The 16,935-nt window shown below is 45.7% G+C and overlaps 1 protein-coding gene across 1 annotated transcript in view; it reads left to right on the forward strand.

Moving 5' to 3' along the window:
• casp7 (caspase 7, apoptosis-related cysteine peptidase) overlaps positions 1–16,935 on the forward strand; it is a 54,333-nt gene that overhangs the window by 26,796 nt on the left and 10,602 nt on the right. Inside the window, exon 3 of the mRNA XM_055646890.1 lies at positions 13,944–14,095. Within this exon, the coding sequence (XP_055502865.1) occupies positions 13,944–14,095 (152 nt within the window). The remainder of the gene's footprint in view (positions 1–13,943; positions 14,096–16,935) is intronic.

The raw sequence follows: 16,935 nt of genomic DNA on the forward strand, positions 1-16,935 counted from the left end.
CTAGTGTTTTGTGTAGTATTTATTTTTACATGGCAGTTGAAAGTTGATCATTCAAGTGTTATTATCTTTTAAAAAATATTTGTACCTGTATATCTGTTGTAGGCTCCAAGAGCCGAAGGGCCTACCCCTGCACCTATTTTCTATATTTCTATTTCCTTTACATTAATGCTAAATTTGGATAGCAGTAACATGATCCGTCTGAGTCAGCATGGATTTACGAGTGGGAAATCATGCTTGACTAATCTTCTGGAATCTTTTGAGGATGTAACCAGGAAAATGGACAGTGGATGTAGTTTATCTGGACTTTCAGAAAGCCTTTGATAAGGTCCCACATAGGAGATTAGTGGGCACAATTAGAGCACATGGTATTGGGGGTAGGGTACTGACATGGATAGAAAATTGGTTGGCAGACAGGAAACAAAGAGTCCCTTTTAACAGATACCTTTCAGAATGTCAGACAATGACTAGTGAGGTACCACATGGCTCAGTGCTGGGACCGCAGCTATTTACAATATACATTAATGATTTTGATGAAGGGATTAATAATAGTAATAATAATAATAATAACATTTTATTTATGGGCGCCTTTCAAGAGTCTCAAGGACACCTTACAAAAATTTAGCAGGTAGAGGAAAAACATGGAAGGGGAATGAAATAAATAGTAGAGACATGACTAGTACACAAAGTAAAGACAGAATACAATTCAAAACACAATATGGGGCAATTAGTGCACAGATGAAAAGGGAGGGGGACGTGGGGCTAAGGATAGGCAGAGGTGAAGAGATGGGTCTTGAGGCGGGACTGGAAGACGGTGAGGGACACGGAATTGCGGATCAGTTGGGGGAGGGAGTTCCAGAGCCTGGGAGCTGCCCTGGAGAAGGCTCTGTCCCCAACACTGCGGAGGTTGGACTTGTGGATGGAGAGGAGACCGGCTGATGTGGATCTGAGGGACCGTGAGGGTTGGTAGGGGGAGAGGAGGTTAGTGAGAATATGGGGGGGGGGGCAGATGGTGGAGGGCTTTGTAGGTGAGGATCAGGATTTTGTAGTTGATCCGGTGGGAGATGGGAAGCCAGTGAAGTTGTTTGAGGACTGGAGTGATGTGATGCCAGGATTTGGTGTGGGTGATGAGTCGGGCGGCTGCGTTCTGGACCAGTTGGAGTCGGTTGATGTAGGTGGAGCTGATGCCAAGGAGAAGTGAGTTGCAATAGTCCAGTCGGGAGGAGATGAAGGCATGGATGAGTCTTTCAGCAGCGGGAGGTGTGAGAGAGGGTCTGAGTTTGGCGATGTTGCGGAGATGAAAGAAGGAGGTTTTAATGACATGGCGGATGTGAGGCTCAAGGGAGAGGGTGGAATCAAAGATCACGCCAAGGTTGCGGGCCTGGGGAGATGGGGAGACAGTGGTGCCATCGATGGTGAGAGTGGGGTTATTGATTTTGCTGAGTGTGGCTTTGGAGCCTATGAGGAGGAATTCTGTCTTATCGCTGTTGAGTTTGAGGAAGTTATGTTGCATCCAGGTTTTTATAGCTGACAAACAGGTTGATATGGGGGGGGGGGGGTTGTGAAGGGATTTGGTGCCGAGGTAGATCTGGGTGTCATCGGCGTAACAGTGGAAGTCCAGGTTGAAGTGGCGGAGTATCTGACCAAGGGGGAGATTGTAGATGATGAAGAGGAGGGGTCCGAGTACGGAGCCTTGGGGAGCGCCTTGAGTGACTGTGGCTGTAGCAGAGGTGTGGTTGTGGAGAGAGATGAAGTGGGATCTGTTGGAAAGGTAGGAACGGAGCCAGCTGAGTGCAGAGCCTTCAATGCCGAGGTCCCTGAGTCTGGTGAGCAGGATGTTATGGTTCACTGTGTCGAAGGCTGCGCTCAGGTCGAGGAGGATGAGGATGTTGAGGGAACCAGTGTCAGCAGAGGTGAGGAGGTCGTTGAGGACTTTGAGGAGAGCAGTTTCTGTGCTATGGAGGGGGCGAAAGCCAGATTGGAGGGGTTCAAGTAGGTTATACGCAAGGAGGTGGGAATGAAGTTGCGACGCAACGATACGCTCCAGGGTTTTTGAAAGAAAGGGGAGGTTTGAGATTGGGCGGTAGTTAATGAGAGAGGAGGGATCAAGACCAGGTTTCTTTAAGATTGGTGTGACAGCAGCAGTTTTGAAAGCGGAGGGGACAATTCCTTGGGACAATGAGGAATTTAAGAGATTAGTGAGGTAGGGGCAGAGAACGGGGAGGCAGGACTTCAGCAGGGGAGTGGGCAGAGGGTCGAGGGAGCAGGTAGTGGGTTTGGAAGAGCTGATGAGTTTGGAGATTTCAATAGGGGTGACCAGGTCAAACTGGGAGAGGAAGCAGTGTGGAGGAGGGGTAAGGAGGTCAGTGGAGATGTTGAAAGGAGGGGCCTTGGTAGGTGGTGGAGTAAATGCTGGGGAGTCGGGTACAGGGGATAAAGATTGAGAGATGGTGCTGATTTTATCAGCGAAAAAGTGGAGGAATGAGTTGCAGAGATCCGGAGTAGAGGTAGGGAGAGTGTTGGCTCGAGGCTTGAGGAGGTTGCCCACTGTGGAGAAGAGGGTTCTGTGGTTTAGGCAGGGATCAGTGAATATGGAGGAGAGGTAGGCAGATTGTGCAGCAATGAGGGCATCTTTGTAGTCAGTGAGGTGGAGTTTGTAAGCTTTAAGGTGGACTGTGAGAGATGATTTATTTGTAAGTCGTTCAAGTCGGCGACCAGTCTGTTTCAGTTTACGAAGTGCAGGTGTGTACCAGGGTGAAGATGTGTTGAAAGTTACGGTTCTTGTTTTGAGGGGGGCCATAGTGTTAAGGGAGGTAGACAAGGTGTAGTTGAGATGGTTTGTGAGATGGGGGCTGAGTCCAGGGGGAGAGTGGTGGAGAGGAGGTCAGAGAGATGGAGGGGATCAATGGATTTTAGATTACGGAAGGTGATTTCTCGGAGGAAGCGGGGGCGAGGTGTAGGAGAAGGGATGGTGAACCGTATAAGCTTATGATCAGAGAGGGGGAAGAGGCATGGATGGAGGTTGAGTACCGGTTGATTTTTGGAGCAGACCAGGTCAAGGATGTGACCTTTGTCATGGGTGGGAAAGGTGACATGCTGAGTGAGAGAGAAGTTGTCCAGTAAAAAGGCGAATTCAGATGCGAGCTTGCAGGTGGGGTAGTCCATGTGAATATTTAAGTCACCAAGTAGCAGCAGACGTGGGGAGAGGGATGAGGCAAGTGTGAGGAGTTCAGTGAAGTCAGATAGGAAGGAGGGGTTTGGTTTAGGTGGCCGGTAAATGAGGATGACTGTCATGGAGGAAAGGGCTTTGAAGTCGAGGAATTCAAATGATGCTACTGGGGGGAAGGTGAGTTCAGTGATCTGAAAATTCTGGTTGAAAATAACAGCGAGGCGGGAGGGGCGGGGTTTGGAAATGTAATTAAATCCAGGTGGGGATGCTTGATTGAGGGAGAAGACATTGGGTTGTTGCCAGGTCTCAGTGAGCAGAAGGAAGTCCAGAGTGTTGTCAAGGATTAGTTCATGGAGGGCAAGGGCTTTGTTGTTGAGCGACCTGGTGTTGAGGAGGGCAAAGTTGGCATTATGAGAGGGTGGAGGGATTGGGGCAGGCTGGAGGGATCTGAGGTTGTCCCGGTTGACAGTGCGTGCGGTCAGCTGGGATGGGGAGGTGACGCGGGTGAGGGGATGGGGCAGAGCGTGGTAGTGAGCAGATGGATGGAATGGAATGTCCGTGGTTGAAGTAAACAAGCTTGCTCCGAGAGCGTCTGTGGATGAAACGGGGTCGACGTAGAAGTCTAAGCTGTTTAATGACTTGGATGCAGGATGGCATGTGGTTGTTGAAGAAACCAGTCATTTGTAGAGTTGAATATTTGAGCATGATGGTGAGGGTGCAGAGAGGTGTCCAGCGGTGCAGGTGCAAGTGGAGAGAGTATCCAGCGGTGAGGGAGCAGAGAGGTTGTCCAGCAGAGCGGGTGCAGCGAGGTGTCGAGCAGTGAGGGAGCAAAGAGGTTGACCAGCAGTGCAGATGCAGCGAGGTGTCCAGCATTGAGGGAGCAGATAGGTTGTCCAGTAGAGCAGGTGTAGAGGTAGTCCAGCGATGAGGGTGCAGAGAGGATCCAGCTCCCTCACTGGTGCAGGGAGTTGCGCAGCGTCAATGATGCTCAGGCACAGGAGGTGCCCAGCGTCCAGCATTGATGGTGCACAGGCACAGGTACAGGCAGGGAACAGACAGGCAGGCAGGTAGGTAACAGGTAACAGGTAGGTAACAGGTAACAGGTAGCTAACAGACGGGGGGGGGGTGGGGGGGGAAACAGCGGGCGGAGAAGCGGCAAACAGTCAACGCCAGCGTCCTCTCCGGGCAGCGTGCAGGGATTCTAGCGGTTCTGACGGCTAGCAGCTAGCAATATAGGCCATAGGGGGACGATCGTTCAACAGCCGAAAACGGCCTAAAAAACATCACAGACCACCGCAACCGGAGCGACCCTCCAGTGGCCCCATGTCAGGTCGTAGGTCAAGACCTCGTCCGGGATGGAAATAAACCGCAGTCGGCAATTGAAGCAGTTGAAGCCGATTCGCGGTAAGGGACCGTTGTTAATTTGAATCTCCCGCCGCCGTGCCGCGCCGCTGAATGCTGTGAGTAAGAGTAACATTAGCAAATTTGCAGATGACACAAAGCTGGGTGGCAGTGTGAACTGTGAGGAGGATGCTATGAGGATGCCGGGTGACTTGGACAATTTGGGTGAGTGGGCAGATGCATGGCAGATGCAGTTTAATGTGGATAAATGTGAGATTACCCACTTTGGTGGCAAGAATGGGAAGGCAGATTATTATTTGAATGGTGTCAAGTTAGGAAAAGGGGAAGTACAACGTGATCTGGGGGTCCTTGTTCATCAGTTAATGAAAGTAAGCATGCTGGTACAGCAGGCAGTGAAGAAAGCGAATGGCATGTTGGCCTTCATGACAAGAGTTGAGTATAGGAGCAAAGAGGTCCTTCTAAAGTTGTACAAAGCCCTCATGAGACCACACCTGGAGTATTGTGTACAGTTTTGGTCCCCTTATTTGAGGAAGGACATTCTTGCTATTGAGGGAGTGCAGCGTAGGTTCACAAGGTTAATTCCCGGGATGGCGGGACTGTCATATGTTGAAAGAATGAAGCGACTGGGCTTGTATACTCTGGAAGTTAGAAGGATGAGAGGGAGTCTTATTGAAACATAAGATTATTAAGGGCTTGGATACGCGAGAGCAGGGTCGGTAACCTACAGCCCCCAGGCCGAATGTGGCCCGTAACCCGAAATCATCCGGCCTGCAGACTTCCAGGTACCTGGAATGTTTAAGAAAGAACTGCAGATGCTGAAAAAATCAATGGTAGAAAAAAATGCTGGAGTGAGTTTCTCCAGCATTTTCTTCTACCTCCAGTACCTGGAAGGTGATTGGGCTGTACCGCATCCTGTACAAAGCCGCCGGCACAGCCGCGCACCTTCTGTGTCTGGGCTTCACTGTCGGGATCGGGGTTGTCTGTAGGCCAGGGACGAGTGAATGTGATATTTGAGCTCAGTGCTCTGGGTGGCATCCTCGAAGGGGCAGGATCTATGTGAACACGTGATTTGATGCCTGCCATCCGGGGCGGGATGGGGGCAGAATCCATGTGTACACGTGATAGATGTGGCCCGCCATCCGCTCACAGACATATGTCCTGGCCCCTTGGCAGAAAAGATTGCCGATCCCTGCGCTAGAGGCAGGAAACATGTTCCCGATGTTGGGGGAGTCCACAACCAGGGACCACAGTTTAAGAATAAGGCGTAGGCCATTTAGAACGGAGAAAAACACTTTTCACCCAGAGAGTTGTGAATCTGCGGAATTCTCTGTCTCAGAAGGCAGTGGAGGCCAATTCAAGAGAGAGTTAAGGGCCTGTCCCACTTTCACGACCTATTTCACGACCTCTGCCGAGTTTGCCCTTGACTCGTACTCACAGCATGGTCGTCACGAGGTCGTAGGTAGGTCGTGATGCTAGTCGTAGGTACTCGTGGCATCAAGTAGGTCGGGCATGAGTAAACAAGGTCGTGAATTAGGTCGTTAAAGTGGGACAGGCCCTTTAGATAGAGCTCTTTCAGATAGCGGAGTCACGGGATGTGGGGAGAATCCAGGATCGTGGTACTGATTGTGGATGATCAGCCATGATCACAGTGAATGGCGATGCTGGCTCAAGAGGCCGAATGGCCTACTCCTGCACCTATTGTCTATTGTCTATTAAATGAGAAATATTGCTTGATGCATGTTCTTTAATCCTAATTAGAATGTAAATGGCATAATTAGCAACAAAATTTAGAAACAAGGAACTGCCGTTGCTGGTTTTAAAAAAAGACACAAAGTGCTCGAATAACTCAGTGGGTCAGGCAACATCTTTGGAGAGCATTGATAGGTGACGTTTAGTTTCGGGACCTTTGTTCAGACTGAAACTAATCTGAAAAAGGGTTCCGACCCAAACTGGTTTCGGACAGAAAACAGCCTGAGGAAGAGTATTGACCCGAAACGTCACCTATCCATGTTCTCCAGAGATGCTTCCTGACCCGCTGAGTTACTCGAGCATTTGTGGGGTTATCTTTAAGTATAAATTGGTAACTGTGCAAAAAGTTGAACTGTTAATGCTGCTGAGCCATAAATCTGAATAATCAATATAATAATTTATGCACCTCTGCTAAATTGGTGGAGAACTTTGGCCACATAGTTCTGCATTTGGAACAAATATTCCATTGCTCTGAAACCTCTGGTTGCCTCGTGCTGTCTAGTTTAGTTTAGTTTAGAGATACAGCACGGAAACAGGCCCTTCGGGCCACCAGGCCCACATCAACTAGCGAACACCACACACTATCCTACACACACGTGAACCTACTACACACACTATCCTACACACACTAGGGACAATTTTTACATTTACCAAGCCAATTTACCTACATACCTGCACGTCTTTGGAGTGTGGGAGGAAACTGAAGAACTTGGAGAAAACCCACGCGGTTAAGGGGAGAACATGCAAACGCCGTACAGACAACACCCTTGGTAGGGATCGAACCCGGATCTCAGGCGTTGCAAGCGCTGTAAGGCAGTAATTCTACCCCTGCGCCACCGTGCCGCCTCAAAGTACCGAGCATCACCCTGCCTGCACCATTTTGATCCTAGGGGAAACTTCCCACTGGGATACCAGGTCCTAGCATTTTGGATTTGGGCTCTATTTGGAGAAAACATAAAAAATCTTTATTTTATTTTTTTAGCACAAATGCAAAAAATTGTGACTAAAATTTGAATGCTCCTGGTGTATACCAGCTAAATTTAACAAAAGCAAAACAATTATAGTTTAAAGGGGTAAAAAGTCAAAATATTCACCTGGAAGTGTCAAACTGATACTTGGAAGATTCCTCAATAGTCTTGTCCATCATGCTTTGGAATTAAGCTGTTTTAAATAAAATTAACTTATTCATTTGCTCCTTTGTTAAAAAAAAAAACAGAGGTAAATGTTTACATTGTTTGGGTATTAAATGCTGAAATGTTTGAATCATACTTTTTCCATTAAATCGCAGAAATGTTTAACACAGGTTGTGTCCCAGCAATTTAGTAGCTACGGTTCTCCAGTCATTTTATAAATGTGATTGGGGTCGAATTGGCCGAATGTGGCCCGTAACCCGAAATCATCCGGCCCGCAGACTTCCAGGTACCTGGAATGTTTAAGAAAGAACTGCAGATGCTGAAAAAATCAATGGTAGAAAAAAATGCTGGAGTGAGTTTCTCCAGCATTTTCTTCTACCTCCAGTACCTGGAAGGTGATTGGGCTGTACCGCATCCTGTACAAAGCCGCCGGCACAGCCGTGCACCTTCTGTGTCTGAGCTTCACTGTCGGGATCGGGGTTGTCTGTAGGCCAGGGACGAGTGAATGTGATATTTGAGCTCAATGCTCTGGGTGGCATCCTCGAAGGGGCAGGATCTATGTGAGCACGTGATTTGATGCCTGCCATCCGGGGCGGGATGGGGGCAGAATCCATGTGTACACGTGATAGATGTGGCCCGCCATCCGCTCACAGACATATGTCCTGGCCCCTTGGCAGAAAAGATTGCCGATCCCTGCGCTAGAGGCAGGAAACATGTTCCCGATGTTGGGGGAGTCCACAACCAGGGACCACAGTTTAAGAATAAGGCGTAGGCCATTTAGAACAGAGAAAAACACTTTTCACCCAGAGAGTTGTGAATCTGCGGAATTCTCTGCCTCAGAAGGCAGTGGAGGCCAATTCAAGAGAGAGTTAAGGGCCTGTCCCACTTTTACGACCTAATTCACGACCTCTGCCGAGTTTGCCCTTGACTCGTACTCACAGCATGGTCGTCACGAGGTCGTAGGTAGGTCGTGATGCTAGTCGTAGGTACTCGTGGCATCAAGTAGGTCGGGCATGAGTAAACAAGGTCGTGAATTAGGTCGTTAAAGTGGGACAGGCCCTTTAGATAGAGCTCTTTCAGATAGCGGAGTCACGGGATGTGGGGAGAAGGCAGGATCGTGGTACTGATTGTGGATGATCAGCCATGATCACAGTGAATGGCGATGCTGGCTCAAGAGGCCGAATGGCCTACTCCTGCACCTATTGTCTATTGTCTATTAAATGAGAAATATTGCTTGATGCATGTTCTTTAATCCTAATTAGAATGTAAATGGCATAATTAGCAACAAAATTTAGAAACAAGGAACTGCCGTTGCTGGTTTTAAAAAAAGACACAAAATGCTCGAATAACTCAGTGGGTCAGGCAACATCTTTGGAGAGCATTGATAGGTGACGTTTAGTTTCGGGACCTTTGTTCAGACTGAAACTAATCTGAAAAAGGGTTCCGACCCAAACTGGTTTCGGACAGAAAACAGCCTGAGGAAGAGTATTGACCCGAAACGTCACCTATCCATGTTCTCCAGAGATGCTTCCTGACCCGCTGAGTTACTCGAGCATTTGTGGGGTTATCTTTAAGTATAAATTGGTAACTGTGCAAAAAGTTGAACTGTTAATGCTGCTGAGCCATAAATCTGATTAATCAATATAATAATTTATGCACCTCTGCTAAATTGGTGGAGAACTTTGGCCACATAGTTCTGCATTTGGAACAAATATTCCATTGCTCTGAAACCTCTGGTTGCCTCGTGCTGTCTAGTTTAGTTTAGTTTAGAGATACAGCACGGAAACAGGCCCTTCGGGCCACCAGGCCCACATCAACTAGCGAACACCACACACTATCCTACACACACTAGGGACAATTTTTACATTTACCAAGCCAATTTGCCTACATACCTGCACGTCTTTGGAGTGTGGGAGGAAACCGAAGAACTTGGAGAAAACCCACGCGGTTAAGGGGAGAACATGCAAACGCCGTACAGACAACACCCTTGGTCGGGATCGAACCCGGATCTCAGGCGTTGCAAGCGCTGTAAGGCAGCAATTCTACCCCTGCGCCACCGTGCCGCCTCAAAGTACCGAGCATCACCCTGCCTGCACCATTTTGATCCTAGGGGAAACTTCCCACTGGGATACCAGGTCCTAGCATTTTGGATTTGGGCTCTATTTGGAGAAAACATAAAAAATCTTTATTTTATTTTTTTAGCACAAATGCAAAAAATTGTGACTAAAATTTGAATGCTCCTGGTTTATACCAGCTAAATTTAACAAAAGCAAAACAATTATAGTTTAAAGGGGTAAAAAGTCAAAATATTCACCTGGAAGTGTCAAACTGGTACTTGGAAGATTCCTCAATAGTCTTGTCCATCATGCTTTGGAATTAAGCTGTTTTAAATAAAATTAACTTATTCATTTGCTCCTTTGTTAAAAAAAAAAACAGAGGTAAATGTTTACATTGTTTGGGTATTAAATGCTGAAATGTTTGAAACATACTTTTTCCATTAAATCGCAGAAATGTTTAACACAGGTTGTGGCCCAGCAATTTAGTAGCTACGGTTCTCCAGTCATTTTATAAAAGTGATTGGTGTCCCTGCCTTTTAGACACTTACACATCCCCGCCATCCTCTGGTGATTCCTTCACTTTCATTCTTCAATGTTCCAGTTTTGCTTTTTGTCAAATACTGTACCTTACATGTATATTCTTTTTGTTATGGGCAGTAAGTTATGCCTCTCCCCCCCAAATCATTCACGTGGCAACTGCAAATGACCCCTAATGTTTAGATGAGCGGCAGAATTAATGAGGAGAATAGCATGGGATTTGTGCAAATGAATACTTGACGGTTGGGATGGAATTTGGGTTGAAATTTCTTTAGTCAGAGGGTGGTGAATCTGTGGAATTCTTTGCCACAGAAGACTGTGGAGGCTGTCAATTGACATTTTTAAGGCAGAGATAGATTCTTCATTAGTACAGGTATCAGAGGTTATGGGGAGAAGGCATGGGGAATGGGGTTAGGAGGGAGAAATAGATCGGCCATGATTGAATGGCAGAATAGACTTGATGGGCGGAATGGCCTAATTTTGCTCCTGTAATTTATGACCTTATGACTTTGAAGGGTTTGTTTCCATTCTGTCGGACTTTATCACTCTCAGTTTTATGCACCTAATTAAATACCTCTTTGAGTAACGTTGTGTTTTCCAATGTAAAAATTCCAGTCTGGCCAATCTTCCCTTGATACTAACATCCTTCAGTCCTCTCAACATCTAATAAATATGTACTCTCTCCATTTCCATCACATCCTTCTTGTAATGCAATAGCCATATTGAACGTCAAGCTAAAATCTAACCTCAGCCCAAATACTTGTAAACTTTTTCATGACTTACCCAATCTCACTCAACAATTGCCAATAATTTAGACTTTAGGGATACAGCGTGAAAACAGACCCTTTGGCCCACCTCTTCTCCAAAAAGAACAGACATTTCTTCACTGCTCCCTGTTGTGTACAGTCAATGAAACTATTTGATTCCTAAATATCTAAAGTCTTTAACTTTGTTCCCATTAAGAATCTGCTATTTATGGCTCTACTTTCTGCATTAAATTTTGCAATTTAATGTAGCAATCTGAATGTCAGCAACCTCTTGAGTGTTCCTACCAGGAGGGAGGTCCATTTCAGGAGTAACCTACAGCCCGAAGAAAATTTGAAGTCTCTTTTCACCAAGTTTTTCCTTACCAACAATTTTTTTTTTCCCCCATATTCGAAGAAAGCTGCACTTTAGGAGTAGACTGATACTGTCTTCATTACCTACAAGAATACTCTATTCTGATTGCATTCAAGGCGGGCACATCAGAACAAAGCCAGATAAATCAGTTCACGATCCAAAACTGTAGTGGAAATTGATCATAGCCATTCACCTTGAATTTAGTTTGTGTTATGTTCAGAGATACAGCGTGGAAACAGGAGCATTCAGCCCACTGAGTCCGCACCAACCAGCGGGCACCCCCTACACTTGCACTATCCCACACAATAGGAACAATTTACAATCTTTACTGAAGCCAACTAATCTACAAACCGTCACGTCTTTGGAGTTGGGGAGGAAACCGGAGCACCCGGAGAAAACTCACGCCCTCACAGGTAGAAAGTACAAATTCAATGTGGACAGCACCCATAGTCAGGATTAAACCCAGATCTCTGGCGCTGTAAGGCAGCAACTCTATCACTGCGCCATCATGCCATCCTTGGGGTAGCTAGAAAAATTCAAAAGATTTATGCTCCTCTCTCTTTTTATCTGGGGCCAGAGTATTGAACTGCTGTGATGAGCCAACATCAACTTTGTTGCTTTGTATATTCCACAAATGACACACCATTTCTGACTTGGAAGTGTGCCATCATTCCTTTATCATCGCAGGGTGCATAGTTTGGAGCATTCCATCTGCCAGTATTGTGGGAGTATATTCGCCAGAACGACTGCAACAGTTCAAGAAGATGACTCATCACCACCCTCTCAATGATTTTTAGTGATGGAAAACAAGTCAATTGATTGACCTTCATTGAATTGTATCTAGTAATATCATTATATTAGACCTATTACTAGACATTGTTATCTGCATTCCTGTCTCCCTTTGACAATGTAAAAAGTATTCAAGAAACTTATGCCTTGAAATTCATAATGCTTTTACTTTCTTTGTCATGTTGTAATAGCCATTTATGGGTTGCTTTGGGAATTGGACCATGTAGATGTGGACATGCTTTATTCTTTGAGACCTGGGAGGCTGAAATTGAAGGAATCTTAGAGCCAAAAACAATCTGTTGGTGGGACCCAAGTGTAAAGCAGCATTTGCTGAAGCACAGGATTGTCACCGTGAGTCACTGTATTGGGTTTGCTTTACCATCATTGCTACTGAAATCATTCCTCGTGCAGTGCTTCTTTGTAGCAGTGCAGGGAAACCTGTACCTCTGTCCCAGGATAGCCTATCATCGGGCAGTCCATGGTCATCTCAGCAGAACTTTGGAGTGGCTCGCTTGCCGTGAGTGTCAGGTCAAGTGTATTCCCCCTCATCCCTGTCATTTACAATAGAAACACCATAGAAATTAGGTGCAGGAGTAGGCCATTCGGCCCTTCGAGCCTGCACCGCCATTCAATATGATCATGGCTGATCATCCAACTCAGTATCCCGTCCCTGCCTTCTCTCCATACCCCCTGATCCCCTTAGCCACAAGGGCCACATCTAACTCCCTCTTAAATATAGCCAATGAACTGGCCTCAACTACCCTCTGTGCAGAGAGTTCCAGAGATTCACCACTCTCTGTGTGAAAAAAGTTCTTCTCATCTCGGTTTTAAAGGATTTCCCCTTTATCCTTAAGCTGTGACCCCTTGTCCTGGAATGCACCACTTTTGCCCATCACCACCATCCAAACATTGTAGATCTTCCAACTTCCGTACCTCACCCAAACGTCACCAGGCTCTGAGCGACCTGTCCCTATACTCTGGCAACAGTACAATCCTGTTTATGACCATGGTCGTTCTGAATCCTTTGGCTGTGGGCAAACCTAGAGTTATATAAATAACTTATATATTGAGTTATAGTCAGAACTAGAGTTGTAAAGAAGGGTCTCGACCTGAAATGCCATCCATTCCTTCCCTCCAGGGATGCTGCCTGTCCCGCTGAGTTACCCCAGCATTTTGTATCTTCGGTTTAAACTAGCATCTGCAGTTCATTCATACACACCTAGAGTTACCAATATATGATCAAAAACCAGAATTGTTATTGTCCTTGCATCCGTTCTACAATACGATACAACCCAGGAGGGAAATTGATCTGCCAACAGTCATAAATCACAACAATATAATATGAAACATGAATTTTATGAAATAATCGCAGGAACATAGAAGAAGCGGAAACCACTTTCAACCATTAGGGAGACTGACAAAAACCTCCGGGAACCGCACGGAAACCTTGGGTGGGGCGCAAAGTCTCCAGAGGTTTCCATTCATGTCTCCTAAGTGGGACAGGGGCATATCATTTTTGACTGCCAGGGTGTGGCAATTGGAGTTTTAAAATGGCCAGTGCACAATGCATTTGCCGCATAACAGCTAAATATCTGTCACACAAGGCCAATTAGTATTCAAGATGACCTAGTATTGACCAAGGTCAATTAGTATTCAGGGTGATGTTTCCACTAGTGGGAGAGTCTAGGACTAGAGGTCATAGCCTCAGAATTAAAGGTCTTTTAGTCAGAAGGTGGTGAATCTGTGGAACTATTTGCCGCAGAAGGCTGTGGAGGCCAAGTCAGTGGATATTTTTAAGGCAGAGATAGATAGATTATTGATTAGTGCAGGTGTCAGAGGTTATGGGGAGAAGGGAGGAGAATGGGGTTAGGAGGAAGAGATAGATCAGTCATGATTGAATGGTGGGGTAGACTTGATGGGCCGAATGGCCTAATTCTACTCCTATCCCTTGGGGCCCGGAAAACCATTATTGTGAAAGTAAGGATGGTACATTTCATGGATTGTAATTTTTTTTTTCTGTTTTCCATTCAGCAAGAAAAAAACAAAAGATGAACAAGGGCAGGATCCTGAAATATCTGATCGTCACACACGGATTATAGCACCCCCATTCCTGTATAATATGAACTTCAAAAAACTAGGAAAATGCATTATTATTAATAATAAGAATTTCGATGATGTAACAGGTATTGTATCACTTTTGTAACAATCCACACTGTTTTGAGAGTAGGAGGATGTTGGTGATCTTATAGATATGTTCAGAATCATGAGAGGAATAGATTTGGAATTCATTGCCACAGAAGGCTGTGGAGGCTGTCAATGGATATTTTTATGGTGGAGATTGACAGATTCTTGATTACAGGGTTATGGGGAGAAGGCAGGAGAATGGGTTTGAGAGGGAAAGATAGATCAGCCATGATTAAATGGCTGAGAAAACTTGTTAGGCCAAATTCTGCTTCCACAACTTATGAATTTATGATCGGGTAAACGCACATAACCTTTTGCCCAGAGTAGGGTAATCAAGAACCAGAGGACATATATTTAAGGTGAAGGGGCAAAGATTTAATAGGAACCTGATGGGTAACCTTTTTAAACAAATGGCGGTGGGTGTATGGAATAGCCTGCCTGAGGAGCTAGTTGAGGCAGATACTATTGCAACTTTTGAGAAACATTTAGACAGGTGCATGGATAGGATATGTTTGGAAGATAGTGGCCAAACGCAGGAGGGTGGGACTAGTGTAGATGCGGCATATTGGTCAGCATGGGCTAAAGGGCCTATTACCACGCTGTATGACTGTAAGAGATTACTAAACTGCATTGATTTAGGTTAAGAAAAGTAACTCTGCCCTCAGTGGATTATTGTTTGGCCATTAGAGGTTGGGGATACATGTAATGTTTACAATTGCATCTTAATAGGATTAATTTAATTCAAATTGCTGGAGTAACTGAGCGGGTCAGGCAGCATCTCTGCAGAGTATGTATAGGTGACATTTCGGGTCGGAATCCTTCTTCAGACTGTTTGTAAGGGATTGTGCGGATTAGGTGGGAGGGAGAAAACTGGGAGAGAGGAGAGACAGGACAAAACGTGATGGGTAACAGATGAACACAGGCGGAGAGCATTAAAACAGGATGTGAGACAAAAGGAATGAAGAGTTGTGAATTGTGGAGCCGGAGGAAGGAATATGGGTAGAGGGGGAGGGGCAAAATGGATGCAAATCCAGGTGGGGCACGGGGGGGGGGGGGGTAGGGTGGAAGAATAAATTGGAGGGGATATGGGTGAGAAAGGGGAGGGTGAGGGGGTGTTTTTAGTGGTTATCTAAAGTTGGAGAAATCAACATTCATACCATTGGGTTGTAAGCTACCCAGCGGAATGTGAAGTGTTGTTCCTCCACTTTGCCTGTGGCCTCACTCTGACAATGGAGGAGGCCCAGGACAGAAAGGTCAATATGGGAATGGGAAGGGGATAATACGTCCCATCTTTATACTTTATAATAAAAAATAAAAAATCGACTTGGCTTTTTCCCAGCAAGTAAACTACTGTTCTCGTTGAGGATTCCCATTGTGATAGAACATTGCCAAAGGATGTAAAAGGGTAATATAGAGCGTGAGAAAGACAGAAGTTAAATTCCCATACTAGTAATTGACTAATGGTATTGCATAATGTGTACTTAGCTTCTGTAAAATGGAATCCAATGCAAACAGGGAAATTAAAATAAGAAAAAACAAACTGCTGATGTTAGAAATCCAAAATAAAAAGACCAATGATTGGAAACATTCAGCAGGGTAGACAGTTTAGTTTTTAGTTTGGTTTAGAGATACAGCGCGGAAACAGGCCCTTTGGCCCACTGAGTCCACAGCAAACAGCGAATCCCGTACATTAACACTATCCTACATACACCATGGACAATTTACAATTTTACCAAGACAATTAGCCCACAAACCTGTATGTTGGAGGAAACCGGTGACCCTGGAGAAAACCCATGCAAATCACAGGGAGAACGTATAAATTCCGTACGGACAAGCACCCGTAGTCAGGATCGAACCCAGGTTTCTGGCATTATAAGGCGGCAACTCTACCACTTCATCTCCATGCCGCCCCAGTTAGAACCTTTTTCCCAGGGTGGAAATGTCAAAGACTAGAGGAAAAAAAGCTTTAAGGTGAAAGTGACAAAGTTGAAAGGAAATGTACAGAGCAAGCTTTCATACACAGAGGGTGGTGGGTGCCTGGGTAGTGATAAAGGCAGGTACAATAGTGCTGTTTAAGAGGCTTTTTGAAAGTTAGTATTAAGTTGCATGCAGGATGGAGAAGGGATGGATAGAAGAAGGGGGGGGATCTCATAAGGATAGGGTGGTCAGAGTTTCTTTAGGGAGAAACTGCAAATGGTCATTATTTGGGGAATCAATAGTAACAGTTAGCGAGCGAGAATGTGATCCTTTATTCTTGAAAGCTATAAAATAAGGGCAGATAGTATGTAAATGTTGTAAAATGCAGTGCTGCAGAACATATCCAGCTGATTCAGCTCTGCTAATGGAGAGAGGAAAAATGGAACCAATATCACAGCAGAATAATGTGTAAGAAAGTACTACAGATGCTGGTTTAAACCAAAGATGGACACAAAAAGCTGGAGTAACTCAGCGGGACAGGCAGCATCTCTGGAGAGAAAGAATGGGTGACAAATCGAGACGAGACCCTTTCTCAGACTGACGTTTTGGGTTGAGACCCTTCTTTAGACAGCAGAGTAACCTTGGCCTCTTCTAACACACGGACAGTGAGTTGCCTGAAGCTGTAGATTTTGGTGTGAATGGGGAAAACGCTGTTCGTTGTTGAAAAGATGCAAATGACCAAGTTTTGTCTCCGAGCGCATTAGGTATTTAAAGCCAGAGGAAAGTGGCTACAGTGAAAACCAAACGGCTCCAGATGCTGGGAATCTGAACTTCAAACAGAAAATGCCAGTTGCACTCAGCAATTCCTCTGGGGTTTCTCTGGGTGCTCCGGTTTCCTCCCACAGTCGAAGGACATGCAGGT

This window comes from Leucoraja erinacea, chromosome 15 (assembly GCF_028641065.1).
Source record: "Leucoraja erinacea ecotype New England chromosome 15, Leri_hhj_1, whole genome shotgun sequence".
NCBI lineage: Eukaryota > Metazoa > Chordata > Chondrichthyes > Rajiformes > Rajidae > Leucoraja > Leucoraja erinaceus.